General features: G+C 46.5%; 2 protein-coding genes across 2 annotated transcripts in view; one reads left to right on the forward strand and one right to left on the reverse strand.

Moving 5' to 3' along the window:
- The window catches only part of LOC147016235 (cyclin-J-like), a 33007-nt gene extending 18506 nt beyond the window's left edge, over positions 1-14501 (reverse strand). The window contains exons 1-2 of the mRNA XM_085849086.1: positions 14407-14501; positions 9656-9738 (exon numbers count right to left, since the gene is read on the reverse strand). Of these exons, the coding sequence (XP_085705212.1) occupies positions 9656-9721 (66 nt within the window). The 5' untranslated portion in view covers positions 9722-9738; positions 14407-14501. The remainder of the gene's footprint in view (positions 1-9655; positions 9739-14406) is intronic.
- A 1161-nt stretch (positions 14502-15662) lies between these two features.
- The window catches only part of LOC147016236 (WD repeat-containing protein 1-like), a 73698-nt gene continuing 72226 nt past the window's right edge, over positions 15663-17134 (forward strand). The window contains exon 1 of the mRNA XM_085849082.1: positions 15663-15717. Within this exon, the coding sequence (XP_085705208.1) occupies positions 15678-15717 (40 nt within the window). The 5' untranslated portion in view covers positions 15663-15677. The remainder of the gene's footprint in view (positions 15718-17134) is intronic.

Below are 17134 nucleotides of genomic sequence, written 5' to 3' on the forward strand. Positions count from 1 at the left end.
TAAGTCAAAACTTTTGTCAGTGATCAAAAAACAGACCGGAATTTACCGAAGATGCTATGACGTCACGTTCTCCGAAAACTTCGTGAACATTCGGAAACAGCGTGTGAACAATGGGCGAGATGCAAATCAGAGAGTGATTTCAGCAGTGATGAAATTGAGTGTTTTCATTTCCGATATTGTCGATAACGAGTCGGAGGATGATGGGAATTTATACTATGGAGTTTCTGGTCCTGAGACATATAAATTTGGGCCACTTACAAGTGCCAGAAAACGGCCTATTTCGTGTACAAGTGGCAGGACTGACTGCCCTGCAGTTCACAATGACAGACTCCACCAGACAGATTGTTTTGTAGATTTTCATTTTCTTGTTCGATGCATAAAATAATGTAAAGTTTGATTCGTCTGTGACTTGATATCATAATTTTTAACCCTCGAGTCACTCAAGTCAGAAATAGAATGAATCAATAATGGAACCAAATATATTGTTACAGTGCCGGGGGTCGTCGGCCGCCAACCGACCGCTCTGACGGAGCCGCAAGTCGAGTCGGCCCGACCGATCGCCCGGAATATAGATCGCCGCCCGGATAAGTCCGAGTCGACGGGTCCTTGTACAAGAACCGAAATACGCCAATGGGCAGACCACGTGGGGTAGGGTCGATTGCCAATCTTCAATGTACCTAAATACCCACGTGATCCAACTACCGGGGTATTCCACCCTCGACGGAACTCGTACGGAACAAACCGCTGAGGCGAGCCTGTCCCGTGCGCGATTCCGAGCGGCTTAATCGCCGAGAACCGTCGGTCCAAATGTCCCCCTTTTACGGCAAACCAACGGCTTTCTGACTACCAACACAGGAAATGCTCAGTCAATGAAAGAATCGACGCGACGAGCTGAAAACATTTAACAATTGGGGTATTTATTAATAATAATGGGGAACTCGGGAAGCACGAAAGAGCAGAACAATTCCGACTATACGAAATGCAATGCAAAGATTTACAGCACATAAAGCACTTATCAATTTCCGACTTATTAGGCAGGCCCACGGACACATGTACGCGCACACACACACACACACACACACATACACACACACACACACACACACACACACACACACACACACACACACACACACACACACACACACACACACACACACACACACACACACACACACACACACCCAAGAAATGGTGGCTGAGGCCTTTACTAACGGGCTCCAGCTTGGAGGACAGGTGAGCTGAAACCCAGAGCCTAGGCCAAAAAAAAAAAAAAAATGTTGCATTGGCGTAACCCGCCCGACCCTAAAAATTCCGCCGACCCTACGTTTTTTTTTTTGTTTTTTTGCTATCAAAAAATTTTGCCGACCCTATTTTATTGCTATTTTTGTTGTTTTGCTATCGTTTTCAAGTATCTTGTTGATTGCGATCGCGATCGCAAAAACCCGGAAGTGTTTCGGACAGAACCCGCCGACAAAAAGGGTGGTACTCGAGCCGGGGGAGATTTTGGGAGGGATTTATTAGGAAAAAATAAAAATAAAAATAAAAAGATCCCGACCGACCTACCCTATTTACAGTGACCCGTTACGGCAATGCAACATTTTTTTTTTTTGGCCCTATCTCGAACCTCTCCACCTCGTGTGGTCTTCAAGTTGTTCGAACCCAGGCTCCAGCGAGAGTGAGCTGGATCCAATCGGCGTGAGCCGCGATCCTTCCCGAGCTCCAGCAAATCCTCCCACGCTTCTCAACACGTGCTGGTGAGATGAGGCGCCGATCCTTCCGTCGATGCGCCGCTTCCCCGAGGAACCACCTCCACGATGAGGTCGATGAGTCACACCAAGCCGGAACCAAACGGAGAACAAAGAGCTCCACGAACCAAGAAGAAGAAGAAGAAGAAGCCACCACTCGCAGCTCGAAGCAAAAAGCTCTCCCGAGCCAAGCAGGACCCGACGGACTGCAGAACGACCACTCCGACCACTTTTAACACGAAAAAAGAAAGGATCTCTTCTTTATCCTTCTCCGCCCCCTCCCCCACGCCCGGCATGACTCATGCCCTGGTGATCCATCCCCCACTCAACCACGGGTGGGAGGGAGTTGTTGACGTCATGAATCACGGGACGGAAGGGCTCTTCTTCCTCTTCGCAGAAGAGCGGGAGGGACATCTCCATTGTTCGCTCCCGAACTATTAAATCGATCCGCAGTGCATCTAATTAATTTCTAAACATTTAAACAATGGAAGGTGAGCTATCTCGGGAACAAGCACTTATCGACATGGCTGACTAAAGGAACCTGTATGTTGTGTGCAATCGAATTCCAAATTCGTAACACTACCCCCTCCCCTTTTTACAGACTCGTCCCGAGTCGTCAAATTTTTGTGTGACCAGCATGTGTAAGTTTTCCCCTAGTACGTTTTACCTTCAGATCCCTGAGTGCGACATTTCTTTATACGTGTCCCAAAAATAAATAACCTAATGCGCTGCGCAACTAACTAAACAAACTCTCACAGACTCATTCGGACAACTTAACTAAAATTGCCGGCGCAAAAACAAACATGCAGGTGAGGATCCACGTATTTACAATTTTCATTTAACTTATCCATTACTTACACTTACCATGGCCAAGGACCTGTGATCTGTGAAAGGGGAAAGGTAAAAGTCATTTCAGAGTCATTGGTGCACGGGAATGGATGGAGATGATCGCAAAACACAAAATGTACTGAACAGATGCACAGGCTGCCCACAGGGCAGTCCTTGCAAAACTGGATGGTCCTGGCACACATGGTGATGGATGGACACAGGGTCAAACGCAAACAAGGGCTCGCAGGCATGAGGTCATGGCAGAGGCAGGCAAACGAGGCATGGCAAGGCAAGCCCATGCACAACAGGCTGGCAGGTGAAGCTGGCCGGCCTCTGGTGTGGTTCCATCAGGTCTGGAGGGAGTGCGTGGTGCCGGCCGCTCTGAAGGCAGGCTCAGACCGAGCCTACTGTCTCCCCCCACTCTATCGCCTTTGCCTGTCTCTGTCCATACCCACTCCCTTAATTTGCCACAAAACAACAAAATTTAGCCCCTCTATTTTTATTATCTCTATTTCTTTTTTAGAATTGTCTCCCTAACCCCCTTTATCGTCTTTGTCCTTCTAACCTATCTCATCAACTGAGCCTACTCCCAACCCCTATGGTCCCTCTCTGGAGGGGAATATGGAGAGACTAGCCTCTTGTCTCGAGGCCCAATGAAGCCTCAGAATGGCCTCCTCAGAGTTCAGCGATCTACCAAGGTGAGTCCAGTGGCCTACAATGAGCGAAGGGATGGATGGTGTGCAGAGGTACATCTCCTAACGACCCTAGCATTCATCAACCTGAAATTACCCCAGGGATTTCCAAAAACGCCTCACATTTTAAAACTATCGGTTCTAAAAACCATGATTCCCGTCGCCTGTGTTGGTGTCCATTATAAATTTGGGCCTTGCCCTCAAATTTTCATTCGTGCCCTTGCACAATTTCCTGGCTGGGCAGCGTGGCTCAACTGGCAAGAACTCCCCCTCTGCCGAACTCTAACCATGGCACCCCCAGGCCCGCAGGCTGCCTCCGAGTCTCGCTACTCCCTACAATGTGGGCGGTTGCCCTCTCTGGCATTGCCCCCCTCCAATGCCCACGTGGCGTGTCGATGCCCCTGGTCCCTTTCAGAGGGTCGCCCGTGCCCACTACACTGCCCCCGTGGCATTCTGGCGCTCCGGGTCCCGTTTCTGACGGGTCGCCCGTGCCCACTTCACTATCCCGGCCCCTCTTGGGCCCTTGGTCTACTCTGGCCGACCAGTCCGGTGCCTGGGGTGCCCACTAAACAAATACTCAACTTTCCACAGCCACGCTGCCAGCCAGTCCATGAACTCCTGCACCCCTCCAAACGGGTTTCGCGCCTTCTCTCGACACCAACAAAACGACCTCCTGTTAGTAAATTTGAATAACCCACTAACTAACATTAAACTGACCCCGGGGTCACTTGGGTGGGAATCATTCCTCCCCCCAATCAGTCATCGTACCATGCATACCACATTCGCTCCACTCGCACACTTGGGCCCACTATCCCACACTCATTCCTCACACACTTTCCATTTCGCAACTCACACCAACACTCTATACTGCCATCCTCTAACTAAATCCCCTGACTAACTCGTACTCCCTCGTCATCCCATAAAACTCATGCACGTTCCATTTACTCTACGTAGATAAACTACGTCTCCACTACACATTTCCAGTCTGTCCATGTCTCCAAAAAATCCAAAAATTCCCATTTCCTAAATCTAAACTGAAATCCCTTGAACTAATCCATTCCACGGGCTCCATGAGGAACAACCAACCCATGTCCCCATGAAGCCGGTCTAACTAACTCTAACCCATCCCCCTAACTAGTACTTCCTGTGCCCCCAAACAGGGGGGGGTCCTTCCACCCCCTGCCTGGGGCTCATGTCCACTCGAAGTGGCGAGGCTTGCTTTTTTTTTTTCCTGCGCACACCAGCGCGGCAAGTCGCAACCTGCCCGTGACGTCATGGCAGCTGTTCACGCACCTTGTCCCCTTGGACGGCAACATCCAGCAGGGATTCCCTTCTGCCGGATTTCAACCATGCAGCCCCAACGTCACTGCGCATCCCAAAGCAAGCCCCACGTTTGAGGGGTTCCCCACGTGTGCACATGTGCTCTGCCCGTCTGTAACTCGCACAGCGGAATCCCCGATGATGTCACTCGCACCGCGAACCTGCACGATTTCTCTCGCAAGCCGGGGTACGCATAACGCATCGGGGGAGCCGCTTCACACGCTCTGCGAACAGAACGTGCGACGCAGTCCACATGGAGCTTTACAAACACACTCGCCCAGAGAACCCGTCCGAATCAAATTCACAATCCAGCCTACCTTTTGATCGTCCGCGGGATCGACGACATGCACCGCGTGCATTTCCGGACCGGATTTCACTCCCGCAGGTGCGCACGTGGCGGCCTCGTGCGAAGCACGGTACGGACCCCGCGCGCGCTGCTGTGCCAATCCGGCACGGTCCTCGAAACCACTACGGCCGCTACACGGCCTTTGTCCTTCGTCAGGCACCGTCTTTGTCGCACATTCTCATGTGCCCTGACGCTCACACACTCCACCATGGCACTCGGCTGTGCCCTCTCACATACCAACCGCCATTTCTCTTTCATACCGCGACCTCACACACGCGGTTTCTTTCATACACGGCGCCTCTCCCTCAAACACCTTTTCACTCACGCATCGTGCTTCTTCCATACACGGGGTTTCACTCACACACGGGGAAATCGCTTACACACGCCATAACACTTACAAACGGGGTTTCACTCACACAATGCGCATGATTTCCAGCACGCATTTCGCCACACTCGTAACCACACACACCAGGATGACCATGCTGGGGATTTGCGCGACCTCAAGCACTCCCCGGGTCTCCATACCCCCAAGCTCCACGTGCACCCATTCACAGTACTCGCCCCCTCTACCTTGCAAGGCTCGACCGGACTCTCCTCGTCGCGATCCGCCTCAAGGGGGCACAGTCCCTCCCCTCGTTCCTGAAGGAGGCCATCCTGCTGCTTGCATCGGGTCCCAACACATTCCGCCAGCTCGCCTCCATTGTCCTCCACTACCTCCATGTGTGTGTGTTCGTCTTTACCTTCGTCCAATTCACCCTCTATCTCCCGTGTCTCTGCCATTTCTTTTAATTCCCACGTCTCCCTTTGTGTCTCTGTTAATCCCGTCATGTCATCCATTACCTCCGTTTCTTCCTTTATTTCTTTTATTATCCACGTCTCCGTCTCCTCGTCCACTATTTCCGTTTCTTCCTCGCTTTTTGTCTCGCAGTTTCCTCTTTTGTCAATTTTATTTCCTGCGTCCCAGTCACCTCCTTTAACTCTTCTGTCGTCACCTCTACCTCCTTTAATTTCTCAATTATTTATTTTAATTCCTTCGTCTCCGTCGTCACCTCAAGCTCCTTTAATTCCTCCGTTATTTATTTTAACTCTTCCGTCGTTCCCTCGTGTCCGGGTTTTTTAGTTTCCCCGATAATTGTCATGGCGGCAACGCTCGTCATCTACTGTCCGAGTTCATACACTTCTCGTCCAATCATCATTATTTTCTCCGTCAATTCTTCCTCACCCGTTATGGTGGTCCGAACCACCGCCACACTCCCACTCGACTCAGTATTTCCTTCAGGTAACGTCCTGGTCCCGTTTGTAAACTCTTGGAGCATTTTTACATCATCCGCCATTGTTCCCAGACTCTAATACTTGCGCTTCATTGCAAGGTCCATGACGTCCATTAACTGCTGCATTGTCACCTGCCCTGGCCGCATCCACTGACCACGTTCAGTCATGCAGTTGTCATAATAAAAATAACCAGTGGTGTGGCATAGCCACTTTTCCCATCCCTGGGGTAAGAAGGTGTCCTCCTCACGGGTGTCCTGGACCAAGGGTTCATCTAACTCTACACTACCCACCTGGCTCAGCTCGCCTTGGCTGAACATTTCATGTGCTGGGAATAAAATTTATAACGCTCGTAATTTGGGGACACGGGGGGGGGGGTGGGGGGTTGCTCCGTATACCCCTGATCCGACTCCGTGAATTTTGCTACAGAGGCGGAGGGGTTCGTATCTCCACTCCTGACAACCACTGTTACAGTTCCGGGGTCGGCGGCCGCCAACCGACCGCTCTGATGGAGCCGCAAGTCGAATTGACCCGACCGATCGCCCGGAATAAGTCCGAGTCGACGGGTCCTTGTACAAGAACCGAAGTACGCCAATGGGCAGACCACGTGGGGTAGGGTCAATTGCCAATCTTCGAAGTACCGAAATACCCATGTGATCCAACTACCGGGGTATTCCACCCTCGACGGAACTCGTACGGAACAAAACCGTTGAGGCGAGCCTGTCCCGTGCGCGATTCCGAGCGGCTTAATCGCCGAGAACCGTCGGTCCAAATGTCCCCCTTTTACGGCAAACCAACGGCTTTCTAACTCCCAACACACGAAATGCTCAGTCAATGAAAGAATCGACGCGACGAGCTGAAAACATTTAACAATTGGGGTATTTATTAATAATCATGGGGAACGAGGGAAGCACGTAAGAGTAGATCTGTTCCGACTATACGAAATGCAATGCAAAGATTTACAGCACACAAAGCACTTAACAATTTCCTACTTATTAGACAGGCCCACGGACACATGTTAGCACACACACACACCCAAGAAATGGTGGCTGAGGCCTTTAATAACGAGCTCCAGCTCGGAGGACAGATGACATGAAACCCAGAGCCTATCTCGAACCTCTCCACCTCGTGTGGTCTTCAAGTTGTGCGGACCCGGGCTCCAGCGAGAGCGAGCTGGATCCAATCACCGTGAGCCGCGATCCTTCCCGAGCTCCAGCGAATCCTCCCGCGCTTCTCAACACGTGCTGGTGAGACGAGGTGCCGATCCTTCCCGTCGATGCACCGCTTCCCCGAGGAACCACCTCCAAGATGAGGTCGATGCGTCACACCAAGCCGGGAACCAAACGGAAAACAAAGAGCTCCACGAACAAAGAGGAAGAAGAAGAAGAAGCCACCACTCGCAGCTCGAAGCAAAAAGCTCTCCCGAGCCAAGCAGGACCCGACAGCCTGCTGAACGATCACTCCGACCACTTTTAACACGAACAAAGAAAGGATCTCCTCTTTATCCTTCTCCGCCCCCTCACCCACGCCCGGCGCGACTCATGCCCTCATGATCCATCCCCCGCTCAACCACGGGTGGAAGGGAGTTGTTGATGTCATGAATCACGGGACGGAAGGGCTCTTCTTCCTCTTCGCAGAAGACGGGGAGGGACGTCTCCATTGTTCGCTCCCTAACTATTAAATCGATCCGCAGCGCATCTAATCGATTTCAAAACATTTAAACAATGGAAGGTGAGCTATCTAGGGAACAAACACTTATCGACATAGCTGACTAAAGGAACCTGTATGTTGTGTGCAATCGAATTCCAAATTCGTAACAATATTATACACCGTTGCCTTGGCGTTGAAGTCTTTCTGACAGCTGAGCTTGACCCCAGCAAAAGTGAAGTTAGAACAAACCCAAACTTTCAAGAGACTGTTGTGGCATATCTATCTATAATTCCAGCAGTGTGTGTGTGTGTGTGTGTGTGTGTGTGTGTGTGTGTGTGTGTGTGTGTGTGTGTGTGTGTGTGTGTGTGTGTGTGTGTGTGTGTGTGTGTGTGTGTGTGTGTGTGTGTGTGTGTGTGTGTGCGCGCGCGCGTGCGCATGACCACTGTTTCTCGACAACCACTGGTCCGATCTAATTGGAACTTGCCAGGTATATTACTGGGACCCTGAGTATGTACCTTTTCAAGGTTTGATATTAATCGGACAAGTGGTTCCCAAGTTATGGGCATTTATTTACCAACCAATGACAGGACACGTTGCTGCGTAGGTGTGGCCGATGGGGAAGAGATCCTCAGCCGCGTTCCCCATTACGGGTTACAACGTACAGACTTCCGGATAGTGTATTCTAATAATTCCTCGATTTCTTATGCGCATTTATCGATAAACACAATGCCCCAATCCTTGAGAGGTGACAATGTGAGAAGATGAAGCAGGAGCCAGCTGAGGAGGAGAAGGCTGAATGGTGGGCACAGCGTCACGCTTCAGTCTCACTTGAGCAGTTGTTTTGAAACCGAGCTAACTCATTGCCTTGCCTTCGTAATCCTTGGCTGTGAAATGGTTACCACAAATGACAAGTCTATCCAAAGGGTCCTCTTTACCCGTTTGCTTTGGGGGAAAATTCGCCCATTTTGTTTGTACAAATCTTATCCACTGCTGGCGAATGTTTGATTCCTTCGGGAATCGGTGGGAGCGATTACCCGTTTTCCAGCCATTTTCGCAAAACATGATTACACACGTACGAGGCATGATGTACAAATATCCAAATAACTTTGTTCTACAATAATTCAAAATAAAAAGGACAATACAGACAGTTGCAAGCTCAAAAAAGCGAAAGAACGGCCCGCTGAACTGGAAACTTCTTCAATGAAAGAACGAGCGTCCGCTTTGTTTTGGAGAACGTGACGTCACCATCCATATATGGCACGCGGCTGTTTTTTTTCAACAGCCTTGAGAAATAACAACTTTGGAGTTAAATTTCATTAATTTTCTCAATAGTTAGGCAACCACAATAGTTTGCATCGAACTATTTAATGCACATATAATCATATTGATAAATTTTCAGAACATGTTTGGTGACCCGCAACCTGCTCTTTAATAAACCAGTAACCGCAAGGATTACTCCAGCAGGACAGAGCAGGACTGAACTCCAGCACAGGCCCTTCTTACTCGAATGGGTAAAGAGGTGGCTAACCCTCTGCAGCATACCCAGCACATCGGCCCGTCAATGGCAAATCGAAGCCACACCACTATACCAGCATGTGCATGCAGCAGGTATCAGGGAGGGCAGGAGGAGGGGTGAGAGATGGAGCAGTACAGGTGGGCATCATCGCAATAAAAAGCTTAGAGGAAGAGGAAGCAATGGCTTTGAGAATCCGCAACACCCCCCCCCCCGCCCCCCACACACCCTCCACTCCCACTCTCATGCACGATACAATCCATACCTGCATGCTGTGGAATGTGCTTACCTGTTCGCACAACGATCGGTAGTTGTCTGTAGCCAGGGTCTGTGTCCACCAGTGCTGATGAGCCATTGAGTAAATGTCACGTGCTGTGGATTTACATCACTGTGTTACCATAAAGTAAATCAACGAACACGGTAAAAGGTTCTGTTCCTCTGCATTCTTCAATAATGTTCCAATAAAAATCACATGCTGAAGCACCACCACCACCTTGCCTCCCAACAAGGTGAACCTTCACAAACAGATTAAACTACATTTTAATCACACATTGACATTCAAATTTGCTCGAACCACACTGGAACCTCTAAATTCGCTCGAAACACACATCAAGCTGAAAATTCCCTCAAACCAAACCATAACCTAATATTCAAGCCTCGTGTTGGTTTAACGGTTAGGGTGGCTGGCTTAAGATTGTAGTGTCTTGAGTTCAAGCCCCTGTTTTTCTGTTGAATCAACACCATGTGGGTTGACTCAGCCTATCATCCTTCCAAGGCTAGCAAAATGAGTACGAGCTGACTGGTAACAGATGGGGCACTAGTCGAGGATAAATGGGGCTTCTGAGGCATCCATGCAAATGAATGGGGAAAACTCTCTGAATAAACCCCAGAAAACCCCAAAACATGAGAATGATGCCTCCCCCTCCCATAGAAATGAATCGGGGAAACTCTCTGACAACCCCTAAAAAAACCTTAAACAGGAGACTGTTTTTCTCCCTCTCCCATACAAGCTCATGTTAAATTGAGACTGATTCCCTTCCCTCCCATACAAGCTCATGTTAAATTGAGACTGTCTCAAGACCCCAAAAACCTAAAATAGGAGAATGATTCCACCCCCCCCGCCCCGCCCCCCTCTGACTCTCGGCCCATCAGGTCAAAAGAGGAGGCTGATCTCTGCCCATTGACCACATGTTAAACTGAGACTTACTGATTTCCTTTTATATTTTCATTCCATTCAGAGTCGAGTATATTCACTTCATCAGAGAGACATAAAGACAGACATCACCAGAGACATCACCATTTTTTTTTTATCACCATCGAGTATATTTACTTTATCTCTTCACGCACGAAAGAAAAAAGCTATTCCCCATTTGGTTTCTTAAAATGCAGAAGTGTTTTTTTCAGAGCACAGTCAGGCTGCCTCATCCGAACCAAGCCAAAAAAATTCCGAAGTAATTTCCTATGTGGGAACACACCCTGGAAAATCCATTGTTTTGTAATCTCCCATTACATCATTACATGATTTAGTATAGGCTCTGGGGGGGGGGGGTGTTTGTGTACATGACTCTTTTAGAGCGTCACCCTATTTTTTTTGTTCTATATGCCAAAACCTTCAAAAAAAGTTTGGGAAACACCTCCAGATCAAGTTCATTTTCTCTGTAGGGTCCATCTTGGATTCGCAGTTGGCTACCAGCAAACTATAATTGAACCAAAATGCCCATATTGGGTTCAGATGGAATAAATCATAAGTAAATATCCATAAATTATTAATTTTGATTTACTTCTATTACTTATGCATTGCTTAACACATTTTAGCATGATTTATTCTCTTAAAACTTGGTTCACAGTCGAAAATGACTATATTTTACGTAATTTTAGTCAAAAATAGTCAAACAAGCTGTTAGTCCTTAGATCATGACTCATACTTATACATGTACTTAGTCATGCACTCATTGCGATAATTCAGACCTGCTCCAAACAAAGAATTAAATGTGGATCTTGAAGATCACAAGTTCGGTCGAAGATGGCATCTTGGAAGAAGTTAGTTGCAGAAAGAAAAGACAGCACGGTTGGATTCACTTATATGATATTTTGTGTACAGTTGTTTGTAGGATTTGTTATCACAGATAATGCAGTTCACAACTCGCAATCTTGTTGCTGTAGTATCTGAATTAGGTCGGTGGCGAACTGCCCGGGAGCGAGAGCTTCTACCTTCAGTTTTGTTATGCTGAGAAAAAGATGAGTCTTGGCCTTGAACTAGATTATTCTTAGTTATTCTGTCAAGAACTGTCTTCATAGTGTACTTCTTGTAACATTCATTAGTCACATGATAACAAAACCCATCTCCTTCAACAAGCTCCAGTCTTTTGGAAACATGGTCATTGTGTATGCAGCTGGCTTCCCGTATCGTTTTACAGCCATTGCTTGTGCTTGCTGTCTTATCATCGCCTACTTTTTGGCAGATAATGCATTTTGTTGCATCATCACAGAGGTCTTGAGATGACTTTACAAGAGTTACAGACCATCATTGGCACTTTATCCAACTCTTCACAACCGTGAAAAAAAACAGGATAATATTAGTACTACATGTTGTACATACTAGGGGAATTGGAGGCACTACCACACACTTAAAGTAAATTGGACAACTACCTATCTGGAATCAATGCTAGTTTTAATTTTGGCAATTGTACATGACTGTCTCTTCAGGGACATAACAGGTAAATACATGTAAACTATTCTGCACATTCTGGATGAGGCACAAACACATACCAGTGTGTGGCTGTGTCCCGGAACACAATCGCACACTGGTATGTGGTTGTGCCCCATCCATTTACATGTATGGTTGTGCCCCATGTTACATGTGGTCATGTTAATGGGGGTCTGTTTTTATTTTAATGTTTAGGCAGAAAACATGTGATTATAGTTTCCATTCCATTCTTCCCCAACTTCTGATAATGTATAATTTATCATTTTCTTCATATTCATATGTATCCTAGATATGATTTGACAAGCTGATACATTTAATATGTGCATAATAACAGTTGACCTTGAAAACATAGGCCAAGGTCAAGGTATTGGAAACCAAATCCATTCAATTCCTTACCATTAAAATGTGATGATTTGACATTTAATTTATATTTCTATGTGTTCGAGATCAGGTTTTATTATATGTTACAAATTGCCTAGTTAATATCTGAATCCTAATAGTTGACCCTGAAAGCACAAGTCAAGGTCTTTGAAACCAAATCCATTCAATTCCTTACCCTTAAAAATGTATGATTTGACATTTAATTTATATTTCTATGTGTTCTAGATCAAATTTTATGACATTAGACAATTTGTCTATTTTTATAGATAGAATTGGGGTATTCCCCCATATAGGGGATTCCCCCATTTTGCTTTGAAATTTAAATATTTTGATCTAGATTTCACAATTATTCATTAAAATATTTCATTTTAAGAGACGATTATTCTTTGATATTTCATTTTCAACTTTTGACCATTATATTTACTTAAAATCAAAGGTGATCCATTAAAATCTTACCTTTTGTTTACAGCATTGTTTTCTCTTCTTTTTCTTGAAAATCCAGTTGCCAAGAGGAAGTGACATCATAGTTTACCTCACTTAGGTATCCCCAAAAATGACATCATAGACTTTCATATCCTTGTAATTTACTTTAAAATGGTCTGAGGGCTTAGGTATGTATTATACACTAATAGGAAATCACACATGGGGAATCATTTGGTCACCTTCTATTTTACCTTGAGTGAAGGATTCAAGATCAAATAGACCCTCAACAGTGTTCCCTTTGTAAAAAAAAAAAGTCCTTATCTTTCTGAAAAAAATGGTCTGATGGCTCAGTTACATATATGTGTTATGAATAAATGGGAAATAACATATGGAATCTTTTGGTTACATGGTGGTTGGCCTCAAACAATGGGGTCAAGGTCAAATGGACCCTAACAGCATTGTCATCACAGTATTACCTTTATCGAGGAAAAGCCCATATCATTCTAAACATGGTGTGATGGCTAGAAATAAAATATGGAAATCTTTTGGAACTTGACCTTGCCCCGGTATGTGGTTGTGCCCAAGTTCCCCGACAACCAATTAAGATGAGTGTCTCAATATAGTCTTTGTAGGATTGAAGCATATGCACATCACTGTTTTAGACCATTAATTAAAGCATCAATGTTAAATCATGTCTACTTTTCATTATTTTGGCAGTCATTTTAAGGAAAATCTTGGGATTATGCGAATTAGATCAGCTAAAAAAAAATACAAAAATGTTATCAATGAATTCCTTGGGGTCAATAACCTATATTTAGTATCAAAAAAAAAAAAATCAACTTTCCATGGCATTTAATTATTAAGGAGATATCATCATTTGATGAAATGCTGTAAAAGTGGCCATTTGGGGGTAGGGGTGACTTTGGTTTACAATGAGCTCTATGGTCATCACATATTGTGAGAGAATATTGTGAGAATCTCACCATTGTGAGAATATGAAAATTGAATTGCTCAGAGAACTTAATAATGAAACTTTTGGCCAAATTTTGTAGCTCTACTTACAATAATTAGTCATTCAAAGACCATCAACCTTTGAGCTACTTTTGACTATAATGACGTAAAATATGGTCATTTTCTACTGTGAACCAAGTTTTAAGAGAATAAATCATGCTAAAATGTGTTAAGCAATGCATAAGTAAATCAAAATTAATAATTTATGTACAATTAGCAATGATTTATTCCATCTAAACCCAATACGGGCATTTTGGTTCAATAATAAATCGTTTGCTGGTAGCCAACTGCGAATCCAAGATGGACCCTACAGAGAAAATGTACTTGATCTGGAGGTGTTAACCAAAATTATTTTGAAGGTCTTGGCATATAGAACAAAAAAATAGGGTCATGCTCTAAAAGAGTCATTTACACAAATACCCCCCACCCCCCCCCCCCAGAGCCAGGAGTAAATGGGAATAAACCAGAACATCATCTGGATGTACAAACGAATCCAAAATTCATTGTTTGGAAATTACCTCCCGGTTTGTTGCCCGACAGTATCGTCCAGTTTTGTGGGGCAAGTACAGTGGGTAGAGTGGTTTCTCGGGCCGGTCGAGTGGGTAGAGTGGTTACTCGGGTCAGGTCGAGTGGATAGAGTGGTTACTCGGGTCAGGTCGAGTGGGTAGAGTGGTTACTCGGGTCAGGTCGAGTGGGTAGAGTGGTTACTCGGGTCAGGTCGAGTGGGTAGAGTGGTTACTCGGGTCAGGTCGAGTGGGTAGAGTGGTTACTCGGGTCAGGTCGAGTGGATAAAGTGGTTACTCGGGTCAGGTCGAGTGGGTAGAGTGGTTACTCGGGTCTGGTCGAGTGGATAGAGTGGTTACTCGGGTCTGGTCGAGTGGATAGAGTGGTTACACGGTCCGGTCGAGTGGGTAGAGTGGTTACTCGGTCCGGTCGAGTGGGTAGAGTGGTTACTCGGGCCGGTCGAGTGGGCAGAGTGGTTACTCGGTCCGGTCGAGTGGGTAGAGTGGTTACTCGGTCCGGTCGAGTGGGTAGAGTGGTTACTCGGTCCGGTCAGAGTGGATACAGAGTGTGGTGCCGAGTCGTGGGTAGCACGTGTCGCCGAGTCGTGGGTAGCACGTGTCGCCGAGTCGTGGGTAGCACGTGTCGCCGTTGCCGTTGAAACATCTGAAGATCAGGATGGAGCCATTTTCGTGTCCACAGGTGTTGTAAATCTCACCTCACAGGCATCGTTAACACGTCATCCACAGGTAGGCTGCTGCGTTTCCTTTTGTTTAACAAATAAAGTCACCAAACCCCGGACTTTGTTAATAAACACAACCAAAGGTGATTCCGGTTTGGTTCCTGATTTAGGATTTGATGTCGCTGCGCGATTTGAAGTTCCCGCCATGTCGGTTCTCTTGTACACAACGTGAGGCTCGTGGAAGAACATCGAACGGATGAGAAAACAAGGGAACGCAGAGCGGAGAGGACCTTGTAATGAGGTCAAACAAACTCCATGACACCGCAAGCGAGAGCACGTTCATTTACACGATGACGTCTTCACGTACGGAATCTACAGAAGTTGAAGAAGAAGAAGCGGAAAGAGAAGTGGAAGAAGAGTGGAAGAAGAAGAAGTGGAAGGAGAAGAAGAAGCGGAAGAAGAAGCGGAAGAAGAAGAAGAAGAAGAAGTGGAAGAAGAAGCGGAAGAAGAAGCGGAAGAGGAAGAGGAAGAGGAAGAGGAAGAAGAAAAAGAAGAACCCACACTTTCCACAGAGTCATGTTTGCCTGATGGAGTTACACTACAGAGATGGAGCCTGTTACACCGGTATCCATTGCTTGGCATCGAGGTGTGGGAACGTCGTAACACCGTCTCCTGCATGAAGTGGTGGTAGACCTGACATTGATGGCTTGTCGTGTTAGTGCTTTTGTTTCTCCTCCTGTGCATCTAAGCGTGATTTCACGATGTGATGGTCTTACTGAGCAGCCTTGAGAAGGACACCGTGACAGGGCAGTGTATTTTAGGGTGGCCCCCCATGAGGAGCTGAGCTGGGAACAAGTTCATTCCTTCAAGTGGAGTGGTATGATAGTCTCGGAAGGGCGAAGTGCTCATCTGTTGATTTCTTGCAGAGTTTTTTTTAACTGTCTGGATTGTTCTTTCTGCCTCTCCATTGTCGCTCTGCAATTTGGGGGATACAATCTTGTATGTAATACCATATTGTTTGGAAAATTGAGAAAATTCCTCTGACATGTATTGACTTCCGGAATCACTTCGTAGCTTCTCTGGAATACCATGTCGACAAAACTGCTGCTTCAGAGCTTCGATCACAGAGCGAGCCGTAACGTCCTTGAGGCAGTCTACCTCATCAAACTTGGAGTAATAGTCCACTGTGAGCAAGTACTGCGTTGATTCAAAATCAAACATGTCACTCACAACTACGATAAATGGAAGGTCAGGTGTATGAGTTAGCAAGAGGGGCTTCTGGTGTTGAGCTCTTTGAAACCCAGCACACTTGCAACAATTCTGGACTGTTTCTTCAATGTCGGAGTTCATCGAGGGTCAGTACATGACTTCACGTGCACGCTGTTTGCACTCGGTCATTCCCAGGTGAGACTCGTGAATCAACTTGAGCATTTTGCACCTGAGGCTTGGTGGGATGACGAGTCGCATGCCTTTGTAGACAATACCGGCTGAGATTGCCAACTGAATTTGGGGATCAAAGTAAGTAAGGAAGGACTGGTCCTGGGACTTCCTTTCGGGAGTCAGGCCATCCCTCCCTAATTGCATTGCAGAGAAGGCTCAATTCACTCAGAGTAGCTTCTTGGAATTCAAGGTATTTCTCATTCATGATTGCAAGGAACTGGAACATGTTGACAGACTCAAGGTCCTTGCCAGCTCCTGAGCCGGTGACTGATAGAGGTGCAAGGGACAATGTGCCTGGAAGCACTAGCTCGGAACCACTGCAATACCTAACCTCCAAATCATACCACTGAAGCTCGAGCAACATGTGCTGTAAACACATGTGAGAAGATAGGAGAGGCTTCTTGAAGATTTCCTCGAGAGGCTTATAGATTTCATGTATACTACTGCTGATTTCCCAAATATGTAGTCGTGAAACACCTCTGTTGCATGGACGATTGAAGGCATTTCCTTCTCAATCATGGTGTAGCGACACTCGGTATCAGTTAGGCTGCGTGATGTGAATGATACGGGGTTGCCATGCTGGAACAAACAGGCTCCCGTGGCATTCTGGCAGGCATCAGCTT

This window comes from Eptatretus burgeri, chromosome 12 (genome assembly GCF_056783735.1).
Source record: "Eptatretus burgeri isolate ZD-2024b chromosome 12, Ebu_testis_v1, whole genome shotgun sequence".
Taxonomy (NCBI): Eukaryota; Metazoa; Chordata; class Myxini; order Myxiniformes; family Myxinidae; genus Eptatretus; species Eptatretus burgeri.